The following is a 22,748-nucleotide window of genomic DNA, read 5'->3' on the forward strand; positions in this document are numbered from 1 at the left end:
CAATACAGCCCCTATTAAAATCAGTGAAGTATTTCTAACAAATCTACAGGTCCACTCCATTACAACAAACAGAATATTTCTAACCAATCTGAGTTTATAAACACATTCACAGCTTATCACTGAATGAATAAGATTTTTGAAATGAATGAATTTAAGGGAGCAAATCCAGCAAATATGTTTCTTTAGTTCAGAATAACTGGAAATCAATTTGTAGGATATAATTATAGCCAGACACTCATTTTAAGGCTATGATTTTACTGGGTATTTTGGGTGATAAGCCATAAGGTTGAAACTTATGTGATTTCCTATATTACTAGAACCCCAAGAGAAAAGTAAGTTTTTTCTATTTACTGATAATATGTCTGGTATTTATTAAGACATGTAATTAAACAGTAATATACAGTAACTACACTTCCTTGAATGAAATTTAGATCTTTTGTTATTTTTTTAGACTGTGACAGGATTCTAATACTTAATGGATAAACAGCTAAATTTCTACTGCCTGATAGGGAAGAAAAAGCTGGATCTCCGCTTAGCAATTATGTCACAAGGAATATACTTAGTAAGTGCATACTTATTTTATGTTTAGAAATAATTCTCTGAACTTGGCTACTCAAGCAGTCAAAAGTTTTTGTTCCTGTTAGTCTAAAAGCTATTGAGAGAGGACATCAGCCTCATTTTGATTCTCTACAAAAAAAGTATCTATTCACTGCAAGATTAATTTTGCACTATTTGCAGTACTACATATTCCATTAAATTAGGCATACAATGTTAACATATCTGCTATCTTCTTCCTTTCAGTAGTCATTCTGCCATCTGAACTAAATGAAACTGAGGCTCTCTGATGGGAAACAGTGGGGCTTGGTTGCATGGAGTAGCAATGCTCACTAGCGAGGTGTGATTTCTGAAGCACACCAGCCTGTTGCATGCTACACTGATCCATGTAGACCCTGTTGAAGTGATCTAAAAGTTCCCTAGCATGCATTAATGTAGCTGTTTTAGTTGGTACACTTTAGAAATCACACCTTCAGGGCGCATTGCTGCTTTATATAGACAAGCCCAAAGTGTCCTCTCTCTCTGACACATTGGAATAAGGTTCCTCCCAGAGCTACATAAGTGTACCAGGCCCCTTCAAGGAGCTGCTTTATTAGTAGTATTATTAAAATTCATGTATACATACTATAATAAATTAATGCACTACTTCAGGGTAAGATACGATCCCTGACAAAAAGTGAACTGGAACAAATGATGAATGTGGTTGTAGTTGTTGAATTCAAAGGCTTTTAGCATTATTCACAATCAAAGCAAATTTACTGTCCCAAGAGGATTCTTTTCCTCAGCTATTGCTTCAAATACCATGCACTGGTTTATATTTAAATAAATGGGTAAATATTACCTGGGTAAATATTACCTGTGCAAATATTACCTTGATTTTTTGAGGGTGGGTTTCTATATTGTACTATATCTGCTTTTGTGAATGAACTGACAACAGTGCAAAATTATGTTAGGTCACTATACTATCTCAGCCCCAAAAAACTATAGAAGAACAAAAAATAAAACTGCAATATTTGTTTACCATTGTTCTAAGCAACTTAGAAGACATCACATTCGACGGAAGGTTTTCTAAATGCTCTTAACTAACAAGCTGAAATACTTGGAAGGATTGATTTTTCATGTGTAAATTGAGAAAATACTGAAGGAGTAACTCATTGACTGATATAACAAAGTGTACAAGATTCTGAGATCCTATTTAAGAAAATAACAATGCAGAGCTATATTAAAATGTCCTAGCAGAGATACTATAATATCTTATGTTACAATCCTTCACTCAGATCAGTGCAAGAGAACCTGTAGACTAGCACTGAAGACAATGGCATTGCACATGAATGCATCGATTCTGCATCCAATTGCAGGATCATGGCCTGTGTATATAAACTGTTTGCCAACCCTTTCCCCATATTTAATAATAATAAACTCACTTACTTGCTTTTCCCTTTGTACACTGTAGCATATGATCCTTCCCCTAATTTTTCCAGTTTTTCGTAAGAGTCTGCTTTTCCAAACTTGGGGCTTGTAGGCTAAATAAAAATAAAGGATGGAACTTTCAGCATTAACACCAAAATTAACTGCTTTGATTCAACCATGAAAGACTAAACAAGATTACTAAAACGGATGGGATTAGGTCTGAATTTTTTTAATATTGGCTGCAAGAATCCAGCAGAACTAATGTAGAATGTTTAATAGGCTGCTCAAATAAACGTCATTCAACACTCCAGATGGTGGTTACCTATTTCAACTGTATTCTTGCATCAGTGGAGCCTTGAAAAAGAGGCTTGTGTTTCATTTTTGGCATACAAAACTTTATATGCAGAGGTGGATCATTTCCAACTAAACCAGCCAATCTATTTTAATAAATGTAATTCAAGATTCTAATCTGCTCTATAAAATGGGCAAGGTAATCACATAGGCCTGCTTAGATGAAAACATGTAAAAAATACTGTCAGGGGCACTTAGGGCACTGAGCACCTCCCAGAAGATATCTAAATATCTTATGGAATGGGCCCTCTAAGAGTGAATTTCACTTCTGAATTGATCCTAAAATTCTTTGGTTTGCATGCACAATCAAAGCATGCCTTTTAATGGCGTGTGTATGCAGTATGGCTTTTTATCATCTTTATTCTTAATGACTGCTGCCTCGGTTTCTATAACCAAATCAAGTTAACTACTGTACTTTGTTCAGTGAAAAAGCAAAAGGTCAGATTTTCAGCTAGTGCATTCAGACATAGCCCCCATTGGCTTTAGCAACAGCCCTAAGGAATCTGCCCTAAGTTTTTACACAAACCTAATAAAACTGACAATAACTAGAGCTGTGAAGAGTAGAGGTTCATATTGCACCTTTAAAAATATACTCAAATGATTAATTTGGAAGTTCTGAAAATAAAGGAAAATTATGCAGACAGCTCTGTCTTGTAAAATTTCACCGTTTATCTTCATTTTGTTAAACAGAGCCTACTCAGCAACAGAATACCAAACAATGTTTCTTGCAATCTTCATTATTTCAGTACAATAGTCTATGAAAACAATTACGTACATAACCTTTGTGTCACTTTGTAGACATGAATCTGATATATGTATGAAAATATACATGCATATATGGAGAGAGAGAGAGAGAGAGAGAGAGAGAGAGAAAGTTATGGCATACATGAGGGAGCAATGTGGTATAAATATTTCTGGTCAAAGAAAACCACTTTGTTTTTGCAGAAATTTTTAATGTGTTTTTGATTTTCAGTCCCAGATTCATTCTGTGTTCCTCCCTCTCCCTTCCTCTTATAATTTTCCAGTGCAAAAGGAGAAGAAGAAAAACAAAGAGAGAAAGTGAGATTATGTTTAAACTATTCTCTCCCCCACCTCATTTTCCACTGGGAAAGAGGAGAACAGGGAGGGGGAAAAACTAAAAAAAACAAAAATTAAGGACCAAAAACCTAAATTAAAGGAAAATGGAATCACTGGAAGAAGAAGGATCCATCAGACACGGTTCGTCTGCTATCAGCTTGCTTCCAAGTGAGCCATTACCAACAGGTATGGATGTGTATTTGTTTGAGGGCAGAGAGAAAGTAGTCCACAATATAGTAGGTTTGTAAAACTCAAAAAACCCAACAATCCACCTTTGAGGCTCCTCCATCACTAGATTTCCATGTTAACCGGATATGATGAAGCCGGTTTACTGTGTTTTACTTTTCTTATATGTAGTTTGCCTATTTTCATGTTGAGATTTACTTGTTCTATTGTTTTGGGATTTTTATTTTTTGTTTTTATTTGCTTTATAATACCGCCAGTTGCCATAATGTAGAGGTCTTAAGAATCGCTATTGCTTTAGGATTCTGATAGGTAATCCATTACCATAAAAATCAAATAATTATTCCCTCAACCACAGACTCACTTCCCCCTATTCCAGCTGTCAAAAATATTGGTTTATAATCATATCTATTTGATTCACTCCCAGCTTGGAAGCCTGCTGCATCTCCACTGAGAGTAGGCAGAGGATGAGAAGAACTTGCATTGGGCAGGACCAGTAAGATGGCCATAGGAAGAGCTCACTACTGACTATGCAGGAGAGGTGCCTGTGTTGACTACCTCTGCCTGATGGGTACCTCAGGTTGGCCTTCTGATCTAGCAAAAAGGGTGTCCTTTTAGTCCTCCTGAAGTGGAACAAGGCTCTGCATTGGATTCTGGATCCACAAGTTATCCCACCGAGTGGTCCAGCTTGGCTCTCTGATCTAGCTGGACCACTGGGTGGGATAACTTGTTGATCCAGAACCCAATGAGATCCTTGCCACTTCCAAAGGTGGAACCAAAGTGTACGCAGTCCAGGCAGTGTCAGACCCTACTGGTGTGTCTGTCCACAATACAGCGTAGGATGTTGTAGGCCATGTGTTCAGGCACCTAAAGATGCATATTGTTGCTTAATGGTATTTTCAATAGCTGCTATCTGCATCTTTAGATACCTATACATCTTTAAACCTTTTAAGTTGTTCTGTTACTCCCTGTATTATCTTTCACAAGCACAAATTGACAGAGGCTGCTGCTATGATACTTTAGCATGAAACTTGCAAACTAATCTGCAAGATATTTCAAAGACCACAAAAAACTTTTAAAAGTGATATTGAGAATGCACACCACACGACAATCTTTGAAAAAATTCACCAATTGCTGATGCTAGCAGTTAACAATAATTTTGATTATTAAACATGAAAATAAAATGGACATTAATTTACATTTCACAATTTCACATGGTACCTTTCTACATTTCACTCATCTTAGAAAATACAGTATACTAGTCAATTTAATTTTCTGGTTCTCATTCAATAGCCTTGTATTGCAATATCTGGGTTGAAAAGGCTGCAGAGGTTGATCTTCTAAAGAATTAAAACAATCTCTATTAATATTACATTTTGTAAAATTTTGTTATAAATTATAAATTTGGAGTCTAAATCATCTGAAATGTCATGTAAACTCTGAAATCCCAAATGTTTATATTTAAATACATTACTGCATACACAAAATTGCATTGGGTTTTTTTCCTCCTTTCAGTACATCCAGTTTCATGTGTCTAATTCTGAAATACTTTAAAGAGCAAAATCCATAGCAATAGATCTTTCTATAAAATACAGGAAAGGCCACTCATTCCCATCTATTTAAAATTAGCCTTTGATTGTTACAGCAAACACCACCACTTTTAAAGTTAATAGTAAAAAAAACTGAAGACCTTAAAACAGTTTATTCAACCCACAGCTTTCAAATGTTTAAAAATGATTTTTTTTTGTTCAAAACCGTGTTTCTTTTGATAAATCAGCTGCCACAAAACGGAGAACATGCAGATAAGAAACTGCAAGCCTTTTGGATGACAGAATATAAGTGATTTTGAACATATGTGTGGAGGCTGATTTCAATCCCTCCCAAGCATAAATTACAGTAGTACAAAAAACACATGATGTTAATATGAGGGCTGAATTTAGCCTGAAGTCACTTCCCTGTTCACATTTAAAACTAATTTAAAAAATTATTAACAGGACCTATGACTTAGGTATGTGATAATAAAAGCAGAGGTTTTAAAAGAGATCTTTCATTATCTGGAAGTAAGTTTATCCAGATGGCAGCTACTCAAGCCCCTGAATGACACTTGCTTTCTCTTTGCTCAGGAGGAAGCAAGAGATCTGGTCATTGATGTGCAGATGCCTTGTGGATATAGATTTTTTGAGAAGCGATGAGCTTCCTTTTAAATATAAGCTTAACCCATACGGAAAAAACAGTTACTAACTTTCCTGCTGTTCAAGGTATGTTGCTCGGGTCCATTCCATGCTAGGTATGTGTGTGCCGCATGCACAGTTGCTGGAGTTTTTTCCCTCAGTGGTATCCATAGAACTGGCTCTACGACCAGCATAAGGGGTGCCACCAGCTCCACGCTCTCTCAGTTCCTTCTTGCTGGCAACTCCAACAGAGGGGTAAGGAGGGTGGGACATGTAATGGACAGGAGCAACATATCTCAAAAATGACAGGTTTCAGAGTAGCAGCTGTGTTAGTCTGTAATCGCAAAAAGAAAAGGAGTACTTGTGGCACCTTAGAGACTAACAAATTTATTTGAGCATAAGCTGTCGTGAGCTACAGCTCACTTCATCGGATGCATTTGGTGGAAAATACAGAGGGGAGATTGATATACATGCACAGAGAACATGAAACAATGGGTTTTTATCATACACATTGTAAGGCGAGTGATCACTTAAGACGAGCTATTACCAGCGGGGGGGGGGGGAAGGGGGAGGAGGAAGAAAACCTTTTGTGGTGATAATCAAGGTGGGCCATTTCCAGCAGTTAACAAGAATGTCTGAGGAACAGTGGGGGGTGGGGTGGGGGGGAGAAACAACATGGGGAAATAGTTTTACTTTGTGTAATGACCCATCCACTCCCAGTCTCTATTCAAGCCTAAGTTAATTGTATCCAGTTTGCAAATTAATTCCAATTCAGCAGTCTCTCGTTGGAGTCTGTTTTTGAAGTTTTTTTTTGTTGAAGGATAGCCACTCTTAGGTCTGTAATCGAGTGACCGGAGAGATTGAAGTGTTCTCTGACTGGTTTTTGAATGTTATAATTCTAGACGTCTGATTTGCGTCCATTTATTCTTTTACATAGAGACTATCCAGTTTGACCAATGTATATGGCAGAGGGGCATTGCTGGCACATGATGGCATATATCATTGGTAGATGCGCAGGTGAACGAGCCTCTGATAGCGTGGCTGATGTGATTAGGCCCTATGACGGTGTCCCCTGAATAGATATGTGGACAGAGTTGGCAACGGGCTTTGTTGCAAGGATAGGTTCTTGGGTTAGTGCTTCTGTTGTGTGGTGTGTGATTGCTGGTGAGTATTTGCTTCAGGTTCACCTGCGCATCTACCAATGTGATATATGCCATCATGTGCAATGCCCCTCTGCCATTTACACTGGTCAAACTGGACAGTCTCTACATAAAAGAATAAATGGACACAAATCAGAAGTTAAGAAGTATAACATTCAAATACCAGTCGGAAAACACTTCAGTCTCTCCGGTCACTCGAGTACAGACCTGAGAGTGGCTATACTTCAACAAAAAAACTTCAAAAACAGACTCCAATGAGAGATTGCTGAATTGGAATTAATTTGCAAACTGGATACAATTAACTTAGGCTTGAATAGAGACTGGGAGTGGATGGATCATTACACAAAGTAAAACTATTTCCCAATGTTATTTCTCCCCCCCACCCCACCCCCCACTGTTCCACAGACATTCTTGTTAACTGCTGGAAATGGCCCACCTTGATCATCACTACAAAAGGTTTTCTTCCTCCCCACCCCCTTCCTCCTGGTAATAGCTCATCTTAAGTGATCACTCTCCTTACAGTGTATGATAAAACCCATTGTTTCATGTTCTTTGTGTGAGTATATATAAATCTCCCCACTGTATTTTCCACTGAATGCATCCGATGAAGTGAGCTGTAGCTCATGAAAACTTATGCTCAAATAAATTTGTTAGTCTCTAAGGTGCCTTTTCTTTTCAAGTACTCCTTTTCTTTTTGCGAATACAGACTAACACGGCTGATATTCTGAATCCAAAACTAAGGTTACCAGCAGATGCAGGGCAGTAAAGGGTACTCCTTTCATTAAGGAACCTGGGTCTCTCCACCAAGTCAGCAAAGCAAGGACTGCCAGCGGAATCGTGAGTATCTAGTTTAAGTTGCATCTGCTCAGGGAATAGACTGATGCTAGCCACATTTGTAGGGGTCTGAGGTATAGCCTTGCGTACTGCATCACATAGTTACATACTGCCATCTGACCCAACACTTTGAGGCAAACCCGAGTGGTTGTTAATGGGTGGGTCGTGACCTTGGAGATCAGGTCCAACATAGCTCAGAATCTGGCCTCTGGTAAGTAGGCCTTGGTCTGGGTCAAGTCAAGCACTGCCCCAAAGAACTCTATTCTCTGAGCCGGGACCAAAGTTGACTTATGCTCATTTATCAACAGTCCCAGCACCTGAAAGGTGGCCTGTACTGTCCTAATGCAGTGGTGGACCTGAGCCTGCCAGTGGCCTTTGATCAGCCAGCCGTCGAGCTACAGGTAGATATGGACACCTCAACGTCTGAAGAAGGCTGCTACCACCACCATACACTTAATGAGGAGCCATGGGCTGCCGACAGGCCAAAGGGAAGTGCTGTGCATTGGTAATGGTGTTCATCTACAAACCTCTCTTCTGGAGGGAGCCGCTACAGCCAGGATGTCAACTAGGCTGGGTGAAGACTCCTTTAGTTCCCCGACTTCCAGCCCCAAGTTTGCAGTGACCCTTTTCAGGAGCTCTTGATGGGCCCTGAAGTCATCTGGCAGGAGCAGGTTACTAGCGTCTGCGACCACCTCATCCAGGGATGACGAGGAAGAAGCCTGCACTGGAGGAGGGGCTGCCTCCTCTTCCTCAACCTGAACCACATCCACTGAGGCCATTTCTCAGATATTGGTACCAGAGTCAGGGTCCAGCACCAGATGGGAAGAAACAGTGACTCACCTCTCGGACACCACTGAGTGTGAGCGGTGAGAAGAGGCATCCTGTACCGGGAGAAACCCCCATGGGTTCCAACACTGCCACTGCATTAGCCAGTGGCCTATTGGCCATGCGCCAGCCAAGAGGTCAGTACCGAAGTCCAGTGCATGGGCTGGGCACCAATATGACTTTGGTGGAAAGGAGGATTCCCCTTCAGACTCCAAATAGCATTCTTCCCTCGAAGACTATGGCAGTATCCGCTTCCACGTCCAGGCAGTGCTGGGGAAATGGTAAATCACTGATGGGCCGGCAATCACTGCATCGGGACCATGGAGGCCTTTCCCCTGAACAGTGCCACGGTGCTGCAATAGAACTCACCGCCCCATGATCCCTTCTATCCCGTCACTTTGGTTAGCAGGGGGCCTTGAAGGGTTGGTGGGATCAGGAGGGACATCAGGTCCTTTGCAGCCGGAGTTTAAAGGACCCACAGGCACGAGGTCCCACGACCGCTCCCAGGAGTCGGAGGTGGGTCCTGGACTGGACGTGGCGCTCTAGGCAGAGCCACCAGAGCTAACAGTGACCTTCGTGGCCAAACTGAATCTCTCTCCATCCTGGTCTTCCCTGCAGTCTATCTTCATAGAATCACAGACAGATGCAGCAGCACAGGAGCCAGCAAACAGAGCTGTAAATGGGGAGTTTGCAAAGGGAGTTTATGGGGGAGGGGGGGAAGAGACTAAAAGAGCCAGGCAGAGGAACAGATAGGCTAGTGAAGGGAGCGTGTGGTGTTTTGGTGCTCATTAGGGGGTGTGTTTTGCTTTTGTTTGTTATTCCCGGACTAACAGGATTTAGGTGGGAAGGCTATGACAGACAGAGGCAGCAGTGGGAGTGACCGAAGTAGTGGAAGACACAATGAAGATGACTGGATGTGGAAGCTGCGGCATGTACATGATCCTGGAGGGGGTACCTGAAAAGAGTTTCGTCTGCATGAAGTGCCACCTAATAGAGCTGATGGAAGAAAAGATCAGAGGATTGGAGATGCAGGTGGAAACTCTGGTTGAGTTTAGAAGGGGGTCCAAACAGATGATGATGGAGCAAAGACATAAGGAGGCTGAAGGGAGAAGCTCAGACTTGCAGATGGAAGCATGATCAAAGAACTCTGAGGGGGGACTGCTGGGTGAGGAAAGTGAACAATGGAAACATGTGACTAAGAGAACCAGGTAGAGGAAAAGATGGGCTAGTGAAGGAGAAATAGAGCTCAGGAACAGGTTTGCGGAGTTGGAAAATGAAAAAGGGTCACAGCAGGTAGTCACTGAAGGTGGAAGGGCAAAGAAGAAGAGAAGAGCAGCTAGTCCTATAGGAAGAGGGGAAGATAACACTCAATGGAGATAACACTACCAAATATGAGCCCCAGAAGGATATGGGACAGGTTGCAAGGAATTGCAAGGGACAATAGGAACCGAGAGGTCTTGCAGCCAGAGGGAAAAGGGGATACACTGGAGAATCGCACCATCACCAGCAAAAGGCAGGTCTACATGATTGAGAACAGGCAGGCCTGTAACCAGAGCTGATTCAGAGAACAGAAGGGTATGTTGTCTGCCTGATGCTAAGATATCAGATGTAGACCTGAAGCTGAAGAGGATCCTAACAGGAGCGGGAAAGAATCCATTGGATTATCCTTCATGTGGGAACAAATGATATGGCTAGAGTCTCGCTGGAACCTATCGGGGAGGTTATGCCAGGCTGGGGAAGACACTTAAGAAAATCGAGGCTCAGGTGATCTTGAGCAGGATTCTGCCTGTTCCTAGAGAAGGGCGACAAAGGTATGACAAGATTATGACAATCAACAGATGGCTCAGGCAGTGGTGCTACAAGGAGGGCTTTGGGATGTATGGCCACTGGGAGGCATTCACGGACAGACGACAGTTCTCTCGGGATGGACTTCATCTGCATAGGGAGGGAAATAGACTTCTAGGATGGAGGCTGGCACAATTAAGAGCTTTAAAACTAGGAATTTGGGGGAGATGGTTGGGAGATGTCCAGGTAATTTCCACGCCGGATTTTAGCACTGAGAGGGAAGAAAATGAAGAAAGAAAGAATACAGCCGTAGGTAGGAGAATAGACATAAGGAGGAAGGGCAGTGTGGATACCAGTTTAAGAGGCAGTAGAATGTCCATGCCTAATTGGGTAAAGAACGTGAGTGAAGCAAAACAGCAAAAATTAAGATGTTTGTATACCAATGCGAGGAGCCTAGGTAACAAAATGGAGGAACTAGAGCTACTGGTGCAGGAAGTGAAACCAGATATTATAGGAATAACAGAAACTTGGTGGAATAGTAGTCATGATTGGAGTACAGGTATTGAAGGGTATGTGCTGTTTAGGAAAGACAGAAATAAAGGCAAAGGTGGTGGAATAGCATTGTATATCAATGATGAGGTAGACTCTAAAGAAATAAGAAGTGATGGAATGGATAAGACAGTCAGTCTGGGAAAAAATCACATTGGGAAAGAGAGCTACCAGAGCCTCCCCTGGGATAGTGCTTGGGGTGTGCTATAGACCGCGGGGATCCAATTTGCATATGGATAGAGACCTCTTTAATGTGTTTAACGAAGTAAATACTAATGGGAATTGTATGGTCATGGCAGACTAACTTCCCAGATATAGACTGGAGGACAAATAATAATAGGGCTCAAATATTCCTGGATGTGATAGCTGATGGATTCCTTCACCAAGTAGTTCCTTCACCAAGAAGAGGGGATGCAATTTTTGATTTGGTTTTGATGAGTAGTGAAGACCTTATAGAAGAAATGGTTGTAGAGGACAACCTTGGTTCAAGCGATCATGAGCCTATTCAGTTCAAACTAAATGGAAGGATAAACAAAACAGATCTGTGACTAGGGTTTTTGATTTCAAAAGGGCTAACTTTAAAAAATTAAGGAAATTAGTTAGGGAAGTGGATTGGACTGAAGAACTTGTGGCTCTAAAGGCAGAGAAGGCCTGGAATTACTTCAATTCAACGTTACAGAAACTATCAGAAGCCTTCATCCTAAGAAAGGGGAAACAATTCACAGGCAGGAGTTGTAGACCAAGCTGGATGAGCAAGCATCTTAGAGAGGTGATTAAGAAAAAGTAGAAAGCCTACAAGGAGTGGAAGATGGGAGGGATTAGCAAAGAAAGCTACCTTATTGAGGTCAGAACGTGTAGGGATAAAGTCAGAAAGGCTAAAAGCCAGGTAGGTTTGGACCTTGCAAAGGGAATTAAAATCAATAGTAAAACGTTCTGTAGCCAGATAAATAAGATACTTTGCCTCAGTCTTTAATGAGGAGCTTAGGGATAATCGTAGGATGACAAATGGGAGTGAGGATATGGAGGTAGATATTACCATATCTGAGGTAGAAGCGAAACTCAAACAGTTTAATGGGACTAAATCGGGGGGCCCAGATAATCTTCATCCAAGAATATTAAAGGAATTGGCACAAGAAATTGAGAGCCCATTAGCAAGAATTTTTAATTAATCTGTAAACTCAGGGGTTGTACCGTATGATTGGAGAATTGCTAACATAGTTCCTATTTTTAAGAAAGGAAAAAAAAAGTGATCCGGGTAACTACAGGCCTGTTAATTTGACATCGGTAGTATGCAAGGTCTTGGAAAAAAAATTTGAAGGAGAAAGTAGTTAAGGACATTGAGATCAGTGGTAATTGGGACAAAATACAACATGGTTTTACAAAAGGTAGCTCGTGCCAAACCAACCTGATCTCCTTCTTTGAGAAGGTAATTGATTTTTTAGACAAAGGAAACACAGTGGATCTAATTTACCTTGATATCAGTAAGGCATTTGATACTGTTCCACATGGGGAATTATTAGCTAAATTGGAAAAGACTGGAATCAACATGAAAATTGAAAGGTGGATAAGGAACTGGTTAAAGGGGAGACTACAACCCGTCACACAGTGAAAGATGAACTCAGGCTGAAGGGTCAGGAAGGAGGTTATTAGTAGTGTTCCTCAGGGATCGGTTTTGGGACCAATCTTTTTAATACTTACCTTGACAAAAAAAAGTGGGAATGTGGTAATAAAGTTTGTGGATGATACAAAGCTGGGAGGTATTGCCAATATAGAGAAGGATCGTATATCATACAGGAAGTTCTGGATGACCTTGTAAACTGGAGTAATAGTAATAGGATGAAATTTAATAGTGAAAAGTGCAAGGTCATGCATTTAGGGATTAATAACAAGAATTTTTGTTATAAGCTGGGGACTTGAAAGAAACAGAGGAGGAGAAGGACCTTGGAGTATTGGTTGATCACAGGATGACTATGAACCACCAATGTGATATGGCTGTGAAAAAAGCTAATGCAGTCTTGGGATGCATCAGTGAGGTATTTCCAGTAGCAATAAGGAGGTGTTAGTACTGTTATACAAGGCACCGGTGAGACTTCATCTGGAATATTGTGTCTCCCATATTATGTCTCCCATGTTTAAGAAAGATGAATTCAAACTGAAGCAGGTACAGAGAAGGGCTACTAGGATGATCCAAGGAATGAAACACCTGTCTTCTGAAAGGAGACTCAAAGAGCTTAGCTTGTTTAGCCTAACCAAAAGAAGGCTGAGGGGAGGTATGATTGCTCTCTATAAATATATCAGAGGGATAAATGCCAGGAAGGGAGAGGAATTATTTAAGCTCGGTACCAATGTGGACACAAGAACAAATGGATATAAACTGGCCATCAGGAAGTTTAGACTTGAAATTAGATGAAGGTTTCTAACCATCAGAGGAATGAAGTTCTGGAACAGCCTTTCAAAGGGAGCAGTGGGGCAAAAGACATATCTGGCTTCAAGACTAAGCTTGATGAGTTTATGGAAGGGATGATATGATGGGATAGCCTAATTTTGGCAATTAATTGATCTTTGACAATTAGCAGTAAATAGGCCCAATAGTCTGTGATGGAATGTTAGATATGGTGGGATTTGAGTTACTACAGAGAGTTCTTTCCTGGGTGTCTGGCTGGCGAGCCTTGCCCACATGCTCAGGGTTTAGCTGATCACCATATTCAGGGTCGGGAAGGAATTTTCCTCCAGGGCAGATTGGCAGAGGCCCTGGGGGTTTTTTGCCTTCCTCTGCAGCGTGGGGCACAGGTCACCTGTTGGAGGATTCTCTGCATCTTCAAGTCTTTAAACCACGATTTGAGGACTTCAGTAGCTCAGACATAGTTAGTGGTTTGTTACAGGAGTGCGTGGGTGAGATTCTGTGGCCTGCGTTGTGCAGTAGGTCAGGCTAGATGATCATAATGGTCCCTTCTGACCTTAAAGTCTATGATTCTATGAGTGGCCCAGCCTGGGTCTCAATGCCACTCCCCGCTTGTCCCTCTTCAGCACCGGAGAGTTCCCCCTCTCAGTGTGCTGTATCCTACACCTTTTCCTGGGTACTGGGGATGAAGAACGGTGCCAGAAAGAGCATGGTGCCTGTGGAGCGCTTCACAGAAAAACCTAAATCCTTGGGGCCAATTCAGAGTGGCTCAGCTGAGAGACCGGTCTGAGGGCTGCCTTCATCACTAAGGCCTTCAGATGAATGTCTCTATCTTTTTGAGTGCGTGGTCTCAAGCCTCTGCAGATCTGGCACTTCTCTAACATGAGTTTCCTCAAGGCGCTTTAGACAGCCAGAATATGGGTCACTTACTAGCGTCAGCTTGCCACGGCTTAAAGCCTGGGAACCCAGCCCCTGGGGCGAAAGTCCCTCGACAACAGGGACAACTATTCATGCTATTATATACAGTAACTTAGAACTATATACACTAACTACAATAACTATTCAATGTAAAATAAAAAAGAGTCCAAACCACTGGGAAAGAAGCCTTATAAAAGCAAAACAGGATCATTCCAGGAAACTGTCATGGGTGATAAGAAGGAACTGAAAGGGTGCAGAGCTGGCAGCGCCCCTTATGCCGGCGCACATGCATGGGGCTCCAGAAGGCCTAGAACCAGTCCTACCGATACCACTGAGGGAAAAATCTCCAGCAACTGTACACATGGCACGCACACACCTAGCATGGAAGGACATGAGCAAGCATTCAACAAAGTAGTATTGACTTTAAGGAGGCCAAAAAGGGAAATAAAGCATTCAGACAATAGAGAAGAGCATCTAACTTCCAAGAAGAGACTGTTCTGTGTAAAAAGTCATTTTTGGTTCTTTCAAGTCATAGTTGTGGAGGAGGAGCTCCTTGCTAATCACAGGTTTTTGAACAAAAGAAGAGTAAGGAGAGGAACTGAGAGAAGACAAAAAGGAAAATGAACCACTTATCAAGATAAAATTGGAGGGCAAGTTTCTTGTATTGAAAGGGCTCCAAATCAGTTACTATACAGGCACTAATAGTAATGGAACAGGCAAATTTGACCCTCCAGAACGGGGTGGCCAACCTGAGCCTGAGAAGGAGCCAGAATTTATCTATGTACATTGCCAAAGAGCCACAGTAATACGTCAGCAGCCCCCCATCAGCTCCCCCACCCCGCACCTCCCGATCAGCTGTTTCATGGCATACAGGAGGCTCTGGGGGGGGAAGGGGGAGGAGCGAGGGCACTGCAGGCTCCGGGGCGGGGGGACAGGAAGGGGTGAAGTAGGGGCAGAGCCAAGGGTTAAGCAGTGAGCACCCCCCGGCACATTGGAAAGTTCGTGCCTATAGCTCCAGCCCCAGAGTCGGTGCCTATACAAGGAGCCGCATATTAACTTCTGAAGAGCTGCATGTGGCTCCAGAGTCACAGGTTGGCCACATCTGCTCCAGAAAGTTCAAAGATATGTACTGAAAAGGTTCAAAAGCAAAACAACAGATTCTACAAAGGGAGGGTGCTCTAAACTAAGGAATTCTGACTTTTGAGGCAGCTAGAAGGAAACAGGAGATGCAAGGAAGAGATGACAAGATGAACTGTTTCCCAATGACATTGAGGGCTCACAGAGCAGCCACCTAAATTTTGGGATCGCTTAATTTGAGAAATTAATTGAGGCCATCAAATAGGAATTCAGACAGCTTTCCTTCAAGTGTCAGGATCAATGTTCCAAGCATTACACTAGCTAAAAAAATTTTCCATATTTTTCTGTTATTTCTAGCTATGGAATCATTTCTATATTTAACAAGCATCTAGTGCAGTGAGTCAGCATGTCCCTGTGTTTGCAGATTCAATCTTTCTGGTACCAAGTGGTCAGAAAACTCTTCGTACTGTTGGGATGAACTGGCCACTGGAAAATGAATTCTCATTCAAGGAGGACTGCTCATTGTTTCAAACGGGTGAGAGGACTACAGTCTCAGACTAATATGGAGCAGATGGAGACAGAAGAATCCTCACCATCTCAAACCTGCATTTGGACCTCTTTCTCTCCCTCCACTGGCAAATGATGGGACTTCAGTCTTCTTGTATTCTAAGAGAAGGATTAGTGTTTGGGTGCAAAAGCAATGACTTAATTCAGGGGACAAGGGACAACAGAGATTCTTCCTGGAGCTATATGGCTTGACAAAAATTTGACTTGTATGGGCTGTGCAGACCAAGTCTTTCTCCCATTACTCGAAGAGACTAATCTAAAGAGTCACCTTATAAATCAACCAAATAGTGAAAAACATGGGTCTTCTTCCTGTTCAAAGCATACTAGTACACTCACCCTATGCTTGGAGATGGCAGAAGGTACAAATGTGAGGCCAAAGGGTAAAGCCACTCAGTGACAATGGCCCTTAATATGAAAAAAAAAATAGTTTGATTAGATGGATTTATGACAACATGAAGTAAGTCCCCTTCAGATCAATGGAGCACAGGAATCCTATCAACAATGGAAGAGGAAAAAGTATGCCAAATGGCTGGGAAATGACAGTGGAAGAAATTGGCATTTCAGGCTCATGGGAGGGAATCAGAAAACAAAATTCAAAAAAAATGTGTGTGGGAGGTGGGAGAATCTGTTTTAAAGGAGTGTTGGCAGGGTCACTGTAACTAATTTCAAATGACCACTTCATTTACATACATTGTAGGGTATTTAGCAGGTTTAATCTGGGATCCTGTAGTGTGACTGGGCATTATACTCACTTGTGAACACCACCTTTTAGAAATTCTCAAGAATCAGTGGATTTGGTAAAGACAGCTTTAATGGAAAATTACATCTAGAGCCACCTGACTATTCTTATGCAAGCTGTGTGGGTTACGTTCTCATGCATTTTTCATAACTGGGGAACAGCTTGTGAATGTCACACTTTACCATCACACTCCTGAGCCTAAAGTTTTAAATAGATTTTTTTTAACAATATTAAACTTCAAAATGAAATTATCCTCAAGGGAAAAATATTATGTTCACAGTTCCATTGTAAATTATTTAAAATCCAAAATAAAGTTCCATCCTATATTTTTTATAATTTTGCTATATACTAAATTCATTGTAAGGAAAATCTGAAAGTAAAGGATAAGTCAATAGATAGTCCTTTACAACAACTCAGGGTCTATTCCCTATTGTAGGAGAGAATATCTTCCAATGAGATGCTGGTAAAGTTTTCATTACCAAACCACACACAAACTCTTGAGAGCTACACGTTCGTGGAGAGCACAGATCCTATTACATGATAGAGTTAAATAGCTTAGGATCAAACCTGAAGCAAAGCTGGCTATGAGGCAGTAAGTGACATGTAAATCTGGCCAAATCTATAAACCTCCTGTGCTCTGAGCTGACCAGTCTTGAGGACAGTTGGGCTCAGTGCATGAGGGGTACAAAGAGAATCCTGTGCCCAAACTGCAGTTGCCAATGAGCTCTCCAAACCCCCCACCCCCAAGTTCTCCTAGGCCTATCCCCATCCATGTTCCAATATATGTGTACAAAATCATGGCTGTTAAGGTCAAGGAATACTCGCTACTCAGCTCCTGCTAGGGAGTCGGGCAGTCTTTGTAGGATTTTCTTTTCCTCTCCTTTCCCAAATACTGAAAGGTATGTAGGAATATCTTTGGATCAAAAACCATACCATCTCACCATGTCTCATTTCAGAACTACCATCCAGGCCAAGTCTCACATTCAGTCAGGAAGGGACATCTCCCACACAAAACTCTGAAGCTCCCCTACCACCACAGTTGGATACCAGGAAGGATGGAGAGACCACAAAGGATGCTCCACACCCACCTGAATGGGAGAAGTAGGAAAGGGTTCAAGTTGCATTTAGGATCAGCCGCCAAGAAACAGCTGAAGGTTCCTTGCCCCAAACAGCTTGAGTCAAGCCATTGGCCCTTACTAACCACAGCTCTACATTCATGAGTTTTACATGTATTTATTTTTATAACAAAAATAATACAATCAGACTTAAATATTAAATGGAAAACTGCCCACGCAGAAGAGATTTCCAAATTCAGAAAAAGTCTTAAACATTTTAAATACAGTACATTCTGCTTATTAGCAGCCCCTCGGTTGCCAGCAAAAAGTTGCTATTATCCAGCAATTGCTAACAAGCGGAAGGTAGGTTTGTGAGGCAGCAGTCAGGGAAAAGTGCTGGGACGTGCCTTCCCTGGCTGCAGCCCCACAAGCCTGCCTGCGGGGAGGGCAGAAGCAGTAAGGGGGGGACTGCAACTCTTATGCCAGGGCTGCCCAGAGGGAGCGAGGCTGCTGAGGGCCAATGGAGCTGCACGCTACCACTCCCTACACTCTCTAGGGGGGGTCATAACACACTGTTATCCAACCTAATTTCATATGAATAAATAAACTACTACAATTAAAATCCTTTCCATTAACAACAAGGTGACAGAAAATTTGTATTTTTTTAATACCAAATGTATCAAAATAAGTGTTGTTTCATCTGTGAACTAGGTATGCAGAGACAAGGTGATGAGGTAATATCTTTTACTGGACCAACTTCTGTTGGTGAGAGAGACAAGCTTTCAAGTTTATACAGAACTCAAGCTCTTACACATTACCTCACTCACCTTGTCTCTAATATTTTGGGATTAAGATGGCTACTACACCACTGCACACAAATAGATACACCTACATTTTGGAAATGCATTATAATTAATAGATCAATGACACAGACATTACAGGTTGCCCTGGTAAAGAAAAAGTGATTAGGTAAACCTAAAAATGTCACCAGCTAGTGCAACATGAATAACACTTAAATATCTATTACTGTTGTCGATTAATCACAGTTAACTCACGCGATTAATTCAAAAAAATTAATCCCAATTAATCTCAGATTTAATCACACTGTTAAACAATAGAATACCAATTGCAATTTATTAAATATTTTGGATGTTTTTCTACATTTTCAAATATATTTATTTCAATTACAACACAGAATACAAAGTGTATACTACTTATTATTTTTATTACAAATATTTGCACTCTAAAAATGATAAAAAATAGTATTTCTCAATTCACCTCATGCAAGTATCGTAGTGCAATCTCTTTATCGTGAAAAACGCAACTTACAAATGTAGATTTTTTTTTTGTTACATAACCGCACTCAAAAACAAAACTATGTAAAACTTTAGAGCCTACAAGTCTACTAAGTTCTACTTCTTGTTCAGCCAATCGCTAAGACTAACAAATTTATTTACATTTTTGGGAGATAATGCTGCCTGCTTTTTATTTACTTCAACTGAAAATGAGAACAGACATTCGCACGGCACTTTTGTAGCTGGCATTGCAAGGTACTTGCATGCTAAACATTCGTATGCCCCTTCATGCTTTGGCTACCATTCCAGAGGACATGCTTCCATGCTGATGACGCTCAGAAAAAAAAAAAAAGTGTGTTAATTAAATTTGTGTCTGAACTCCTTGGGGGAGAATTCTATGTCTCCTGCTCTGTTTTACCTGCATTCTGTCCTATATTTCATGTTATAGCAGTATTGGATGATGTCCCAGCATGCTGTTCATTTTAAGAACACTTTCACTGCAGATTTGACAAAACATGAAGAAGGTACCAATGTGAGATTTCTAATGATAGCTACAGCAATCAGCCCAAGATTTAAGAATCTGAAGTGCCTTCCAAAATCTGAGAGGGACAAGGTATGGAGCATGCTTTCAGAAGTCTTAAAAGAGCAATACTCCTATGCAGAAACTATAGAACCCGAACCACCGAAAAGAAAATCAACCTTCTGCTGGTGGCATCTGACTCAGATGATGAAAATGAACATGTTTTGGTCTGCACTGCTTTGGATCTTATTGAGCAGAACCTAGCATCGGCATGGACACATGTTCTCTGAGATGGTGGATAAAGCACGAAGGGACATATGAATCTTTAGTACATCTGGCATGTAAACGTCTTGCAACGCCGGCTACAACAGTGCCATACGAGCAACTGTTCACACTTTAAGGTAACATTGTAAACAAGACGCAAGCAGCATTATCGTGTGCAAATGTAAACAAACTTGTTTGTCTGAGCAATTGCGTGAACAAGAAGTAGAACTGAGTGGACTTGCAGACTCTAAAATGTTACATTGTTTTAGTTTTTGCATGTAATTCTACATTTGTAAGTTCAACTTTCATGATAAATAGATTGCACTACAGTACTTGTATTAAGTGAACTGAAAAATACTATTTCTTTTATTTTTACAGTGCAAATATTTATAATAAAAATAAATATAAAGAAAGCACTGTACACTTTGTATTCTGTGTTGTAACTGAAATCAATATATTTGAAAATGTGGAAAACATCCAAAAATATTTATATAGTGTTCTATTATTAACAGCACGATTAATCGCACGATTAATTTTTTTAATCACTTGAGATCCCTAATATCTATCAAGTAAATAATACCTTCATTATTTTTTTCCTATCCTACCATAAAGTCATTTGTCCAAAAATAGCCTGGAACCCAAATTTGGCTGTCAAACAATAAAATAGGACTCAAATTTTCTTTTTAAAGCAAGATTATATAAATTAAACATTGCACTATATTGTATGTCCCCGAGACTGCTGATCTGAACTTCATTTTACAATCCTGGATGCTTCAACTGACCAGCGTGAACAATCTGAAATTGTGCCTCAGGTCCTAATAAAGTATCAGTGAATGGCAGTTGTATTCCATACTCCGATTTGGACAGGGTGTACACTGAGAATCAGCTATGTGCCTGTGCTCCAAAATACAGTACGTGAACATGACAGTCTGAATGGAGACAGCAAAGAAACTTAGCAGAATACCACAACTTGCCTGACAGGTCTGCTTTCTTCTGCTATTCAGTGGTGGTTATATGAAACCTGAGGCAGGAGAACTCTTATTTTCAGCATCAGGTCAGATACACCGGTCACTCACTGCAGCCAAGATTTGTATGTGCACCTCAGCAGCTTGTCTAGGTTACTGGAATAATTAAAGGGACAGCACCAACTTGAAATATCACACCCCTCTCTATGAAAATGTTGTCTATAGTTCCAATTAGCACCTAATATTACTATAACTGAACAATTAGAGAAAAAATAAAACCCTTCTTTTCCCTCCAATTTGTTCTTTGTGCTTAATGGTTTTCATTGTTTCTCCCATATAGTTTTATACATTATTTGTACGACCCTTACACCCAGTTGTTACTGGGGAAAGAATACCATATTTTAAAAAGCATTTGACTGTAAAACCAAAGAAATTAGCAATAGCACTCTGAGAAAGTTGGACTATCGGACTACTTTGAATTCATTTTCCGAAACAGACTACCTTCATTTCAAGTTGATAGTGTCTCAATGTTTTGTCTGTATTAATGTTTTGGGTTGTCCTAAGCTGTTGGGCAATGAAGTTACCTAGCTGGCTACGTGCATAATTTTAACACTGTCATGTCCAAAGGAGTAGCAGAAAATTAGAATTCCTGATGCCTGCCTGGTTTATCAAAAAGAAAAGGAGTACCGGTGGCACCTTAGAGACTAACAAATTTATTAGAGTGAGCTGTAGCTCACGAAAGCTTATGCTCTAATAAATTTGTTAGTCTCTAAGGTGCCACCGGTACTCCTTTTCTTTTTGTGAATACAGACTAACACGGCTGCTACTCTGAAACCTGTGGTTTATCAAAGAGCATCAATCTCTTCCGCTAGGAATTTTATTCAACAACAAGATTCAGTTTCTTTCCCAATAAATAATTCTGTAATTACATGCAGGGACCTCTAATCGAGGTAACAGTATGTCTACACAGGAGCTGCAGTGTGCTTCCCAGAACGCAAAAGCAAGCTCCCAGCTATTATGTATAAATACTCAACGTTTGAAGAATTAACCAAAATACAAGGTCAGTTTTACATAATGAGTTTGCATCTGTCAGATGACTTTAAAGTCTAAACATGTAAGCAAACAATTCATGCAACAACTTCTCATTTTATGCTACAGAACTAATTAACAACCTAGAACTTCTATACAGCTATGGAGAGGTGCAACATTAATTTAAATGATGTAAGCTGCTTCACAGCAAATCATTTCATTTCTGAATGGCAGAAACTGTGCCCAGGAACATACAATCCCAGATTTCACAAAATCCTCTGTGTACTATCTCCCAACAACAGTAGCAGAAGATGCAGTGTGTACATTGAGAATATCCCACCTGCTGAGCAATTATTCTCCATTTGCTCTTCACCCAGCAACACAAAACTGCCCTATAGCTGTTTCAGCTATTGCGACTGATTGAACTAGAGGCTAAAGTCTTAGAATATTCTAATGATGTCCTCTAAAGAAGTGGTGTAGTTAAACCTTGAGAATGTTTGTTTTCTTTTGAGTTACCTCTATATTCTAGAATGTGAACTGATAGGAGACTGGAATTAAATGATCAGAGAATGATACACCGTTGTTTTGATGAGTGCTACAGAAGTGAAGGCATAGACAGGCTTTAAGCTATGGTAGGAAAGAGGCAAAATGACAATTTTGCCTAATGCAAATGATTTGACATACATTTTAAAAATTCTAACCAGGGCAGAAAGTGGAAATTTTATTAAACAAAAGATGAAGATACTACTCATCTATTAAAGAATCTGTACATAAATGGAGGCTTACCAAGAAAGAAAGAAAGAGAGAGAGAGAACTAGAACTGAAACAAAATTATAGTGATTATGACCTAGAGGACACAACAAACTTGGCAGTGTGCTTCCCATAAATGAAATGTCAACTCAGATGGGTGTAATCTATACGCCAGAAGTATTTACAGTCCCAGCAAGGTATAATTTGACAATGAGGAATCTGGTAGTGATTCTTTGACTAAAAATACAAGGAATAAGTAGTAGAGAAA

General features: G+C 40.7%; 1 protein-coding gene across 6 annotated transcripts in view; it reads right to left on the reverse strand.

Annotated features, from left to right (window-relative positions):
- Positions 1-22,748, reverse strand: part of CDK14 (cyclin dependent kinase 14) — a 512,169-nt gene that overhangs the window by 335,214 nt on the left and 154,207 nt on the right. For 5 of the 6 annotated variants that reach the window (XM_038392686.2, XM_043509345.1, XM_038392687.2 and 2 more), the window contains one exon: positions 1,984-2,078. The exons of the other annotated variant lie outside the window; for it this stretch is intronic. In XM_038392686.2, coding sequence (XP_038248614.1) covers positions 1,984-2,078 — 95 coding nt within the window. The remainder of the gene's footprint in view (positions 1-1,983; positions 2,079-22,748) is intronic. 6 annotated transcript variants of the gene reach the window in all.

Source organism: Dermochelys coriacea, chromosome 2 (assembly GCF_009764565.3).
Source record: "Dermochelys coriacea isolate rDerCor1 chromosome 2, rDerCor1.pri.v4, whole genome shotgun sequence".
Classification (NCBI taxonomy): domain Eukaryota; kingdom Metazoa; phylum Chordata; order Testudines; family Dermochelyidae; genus Dermochelys; species Dermochelys coriacea.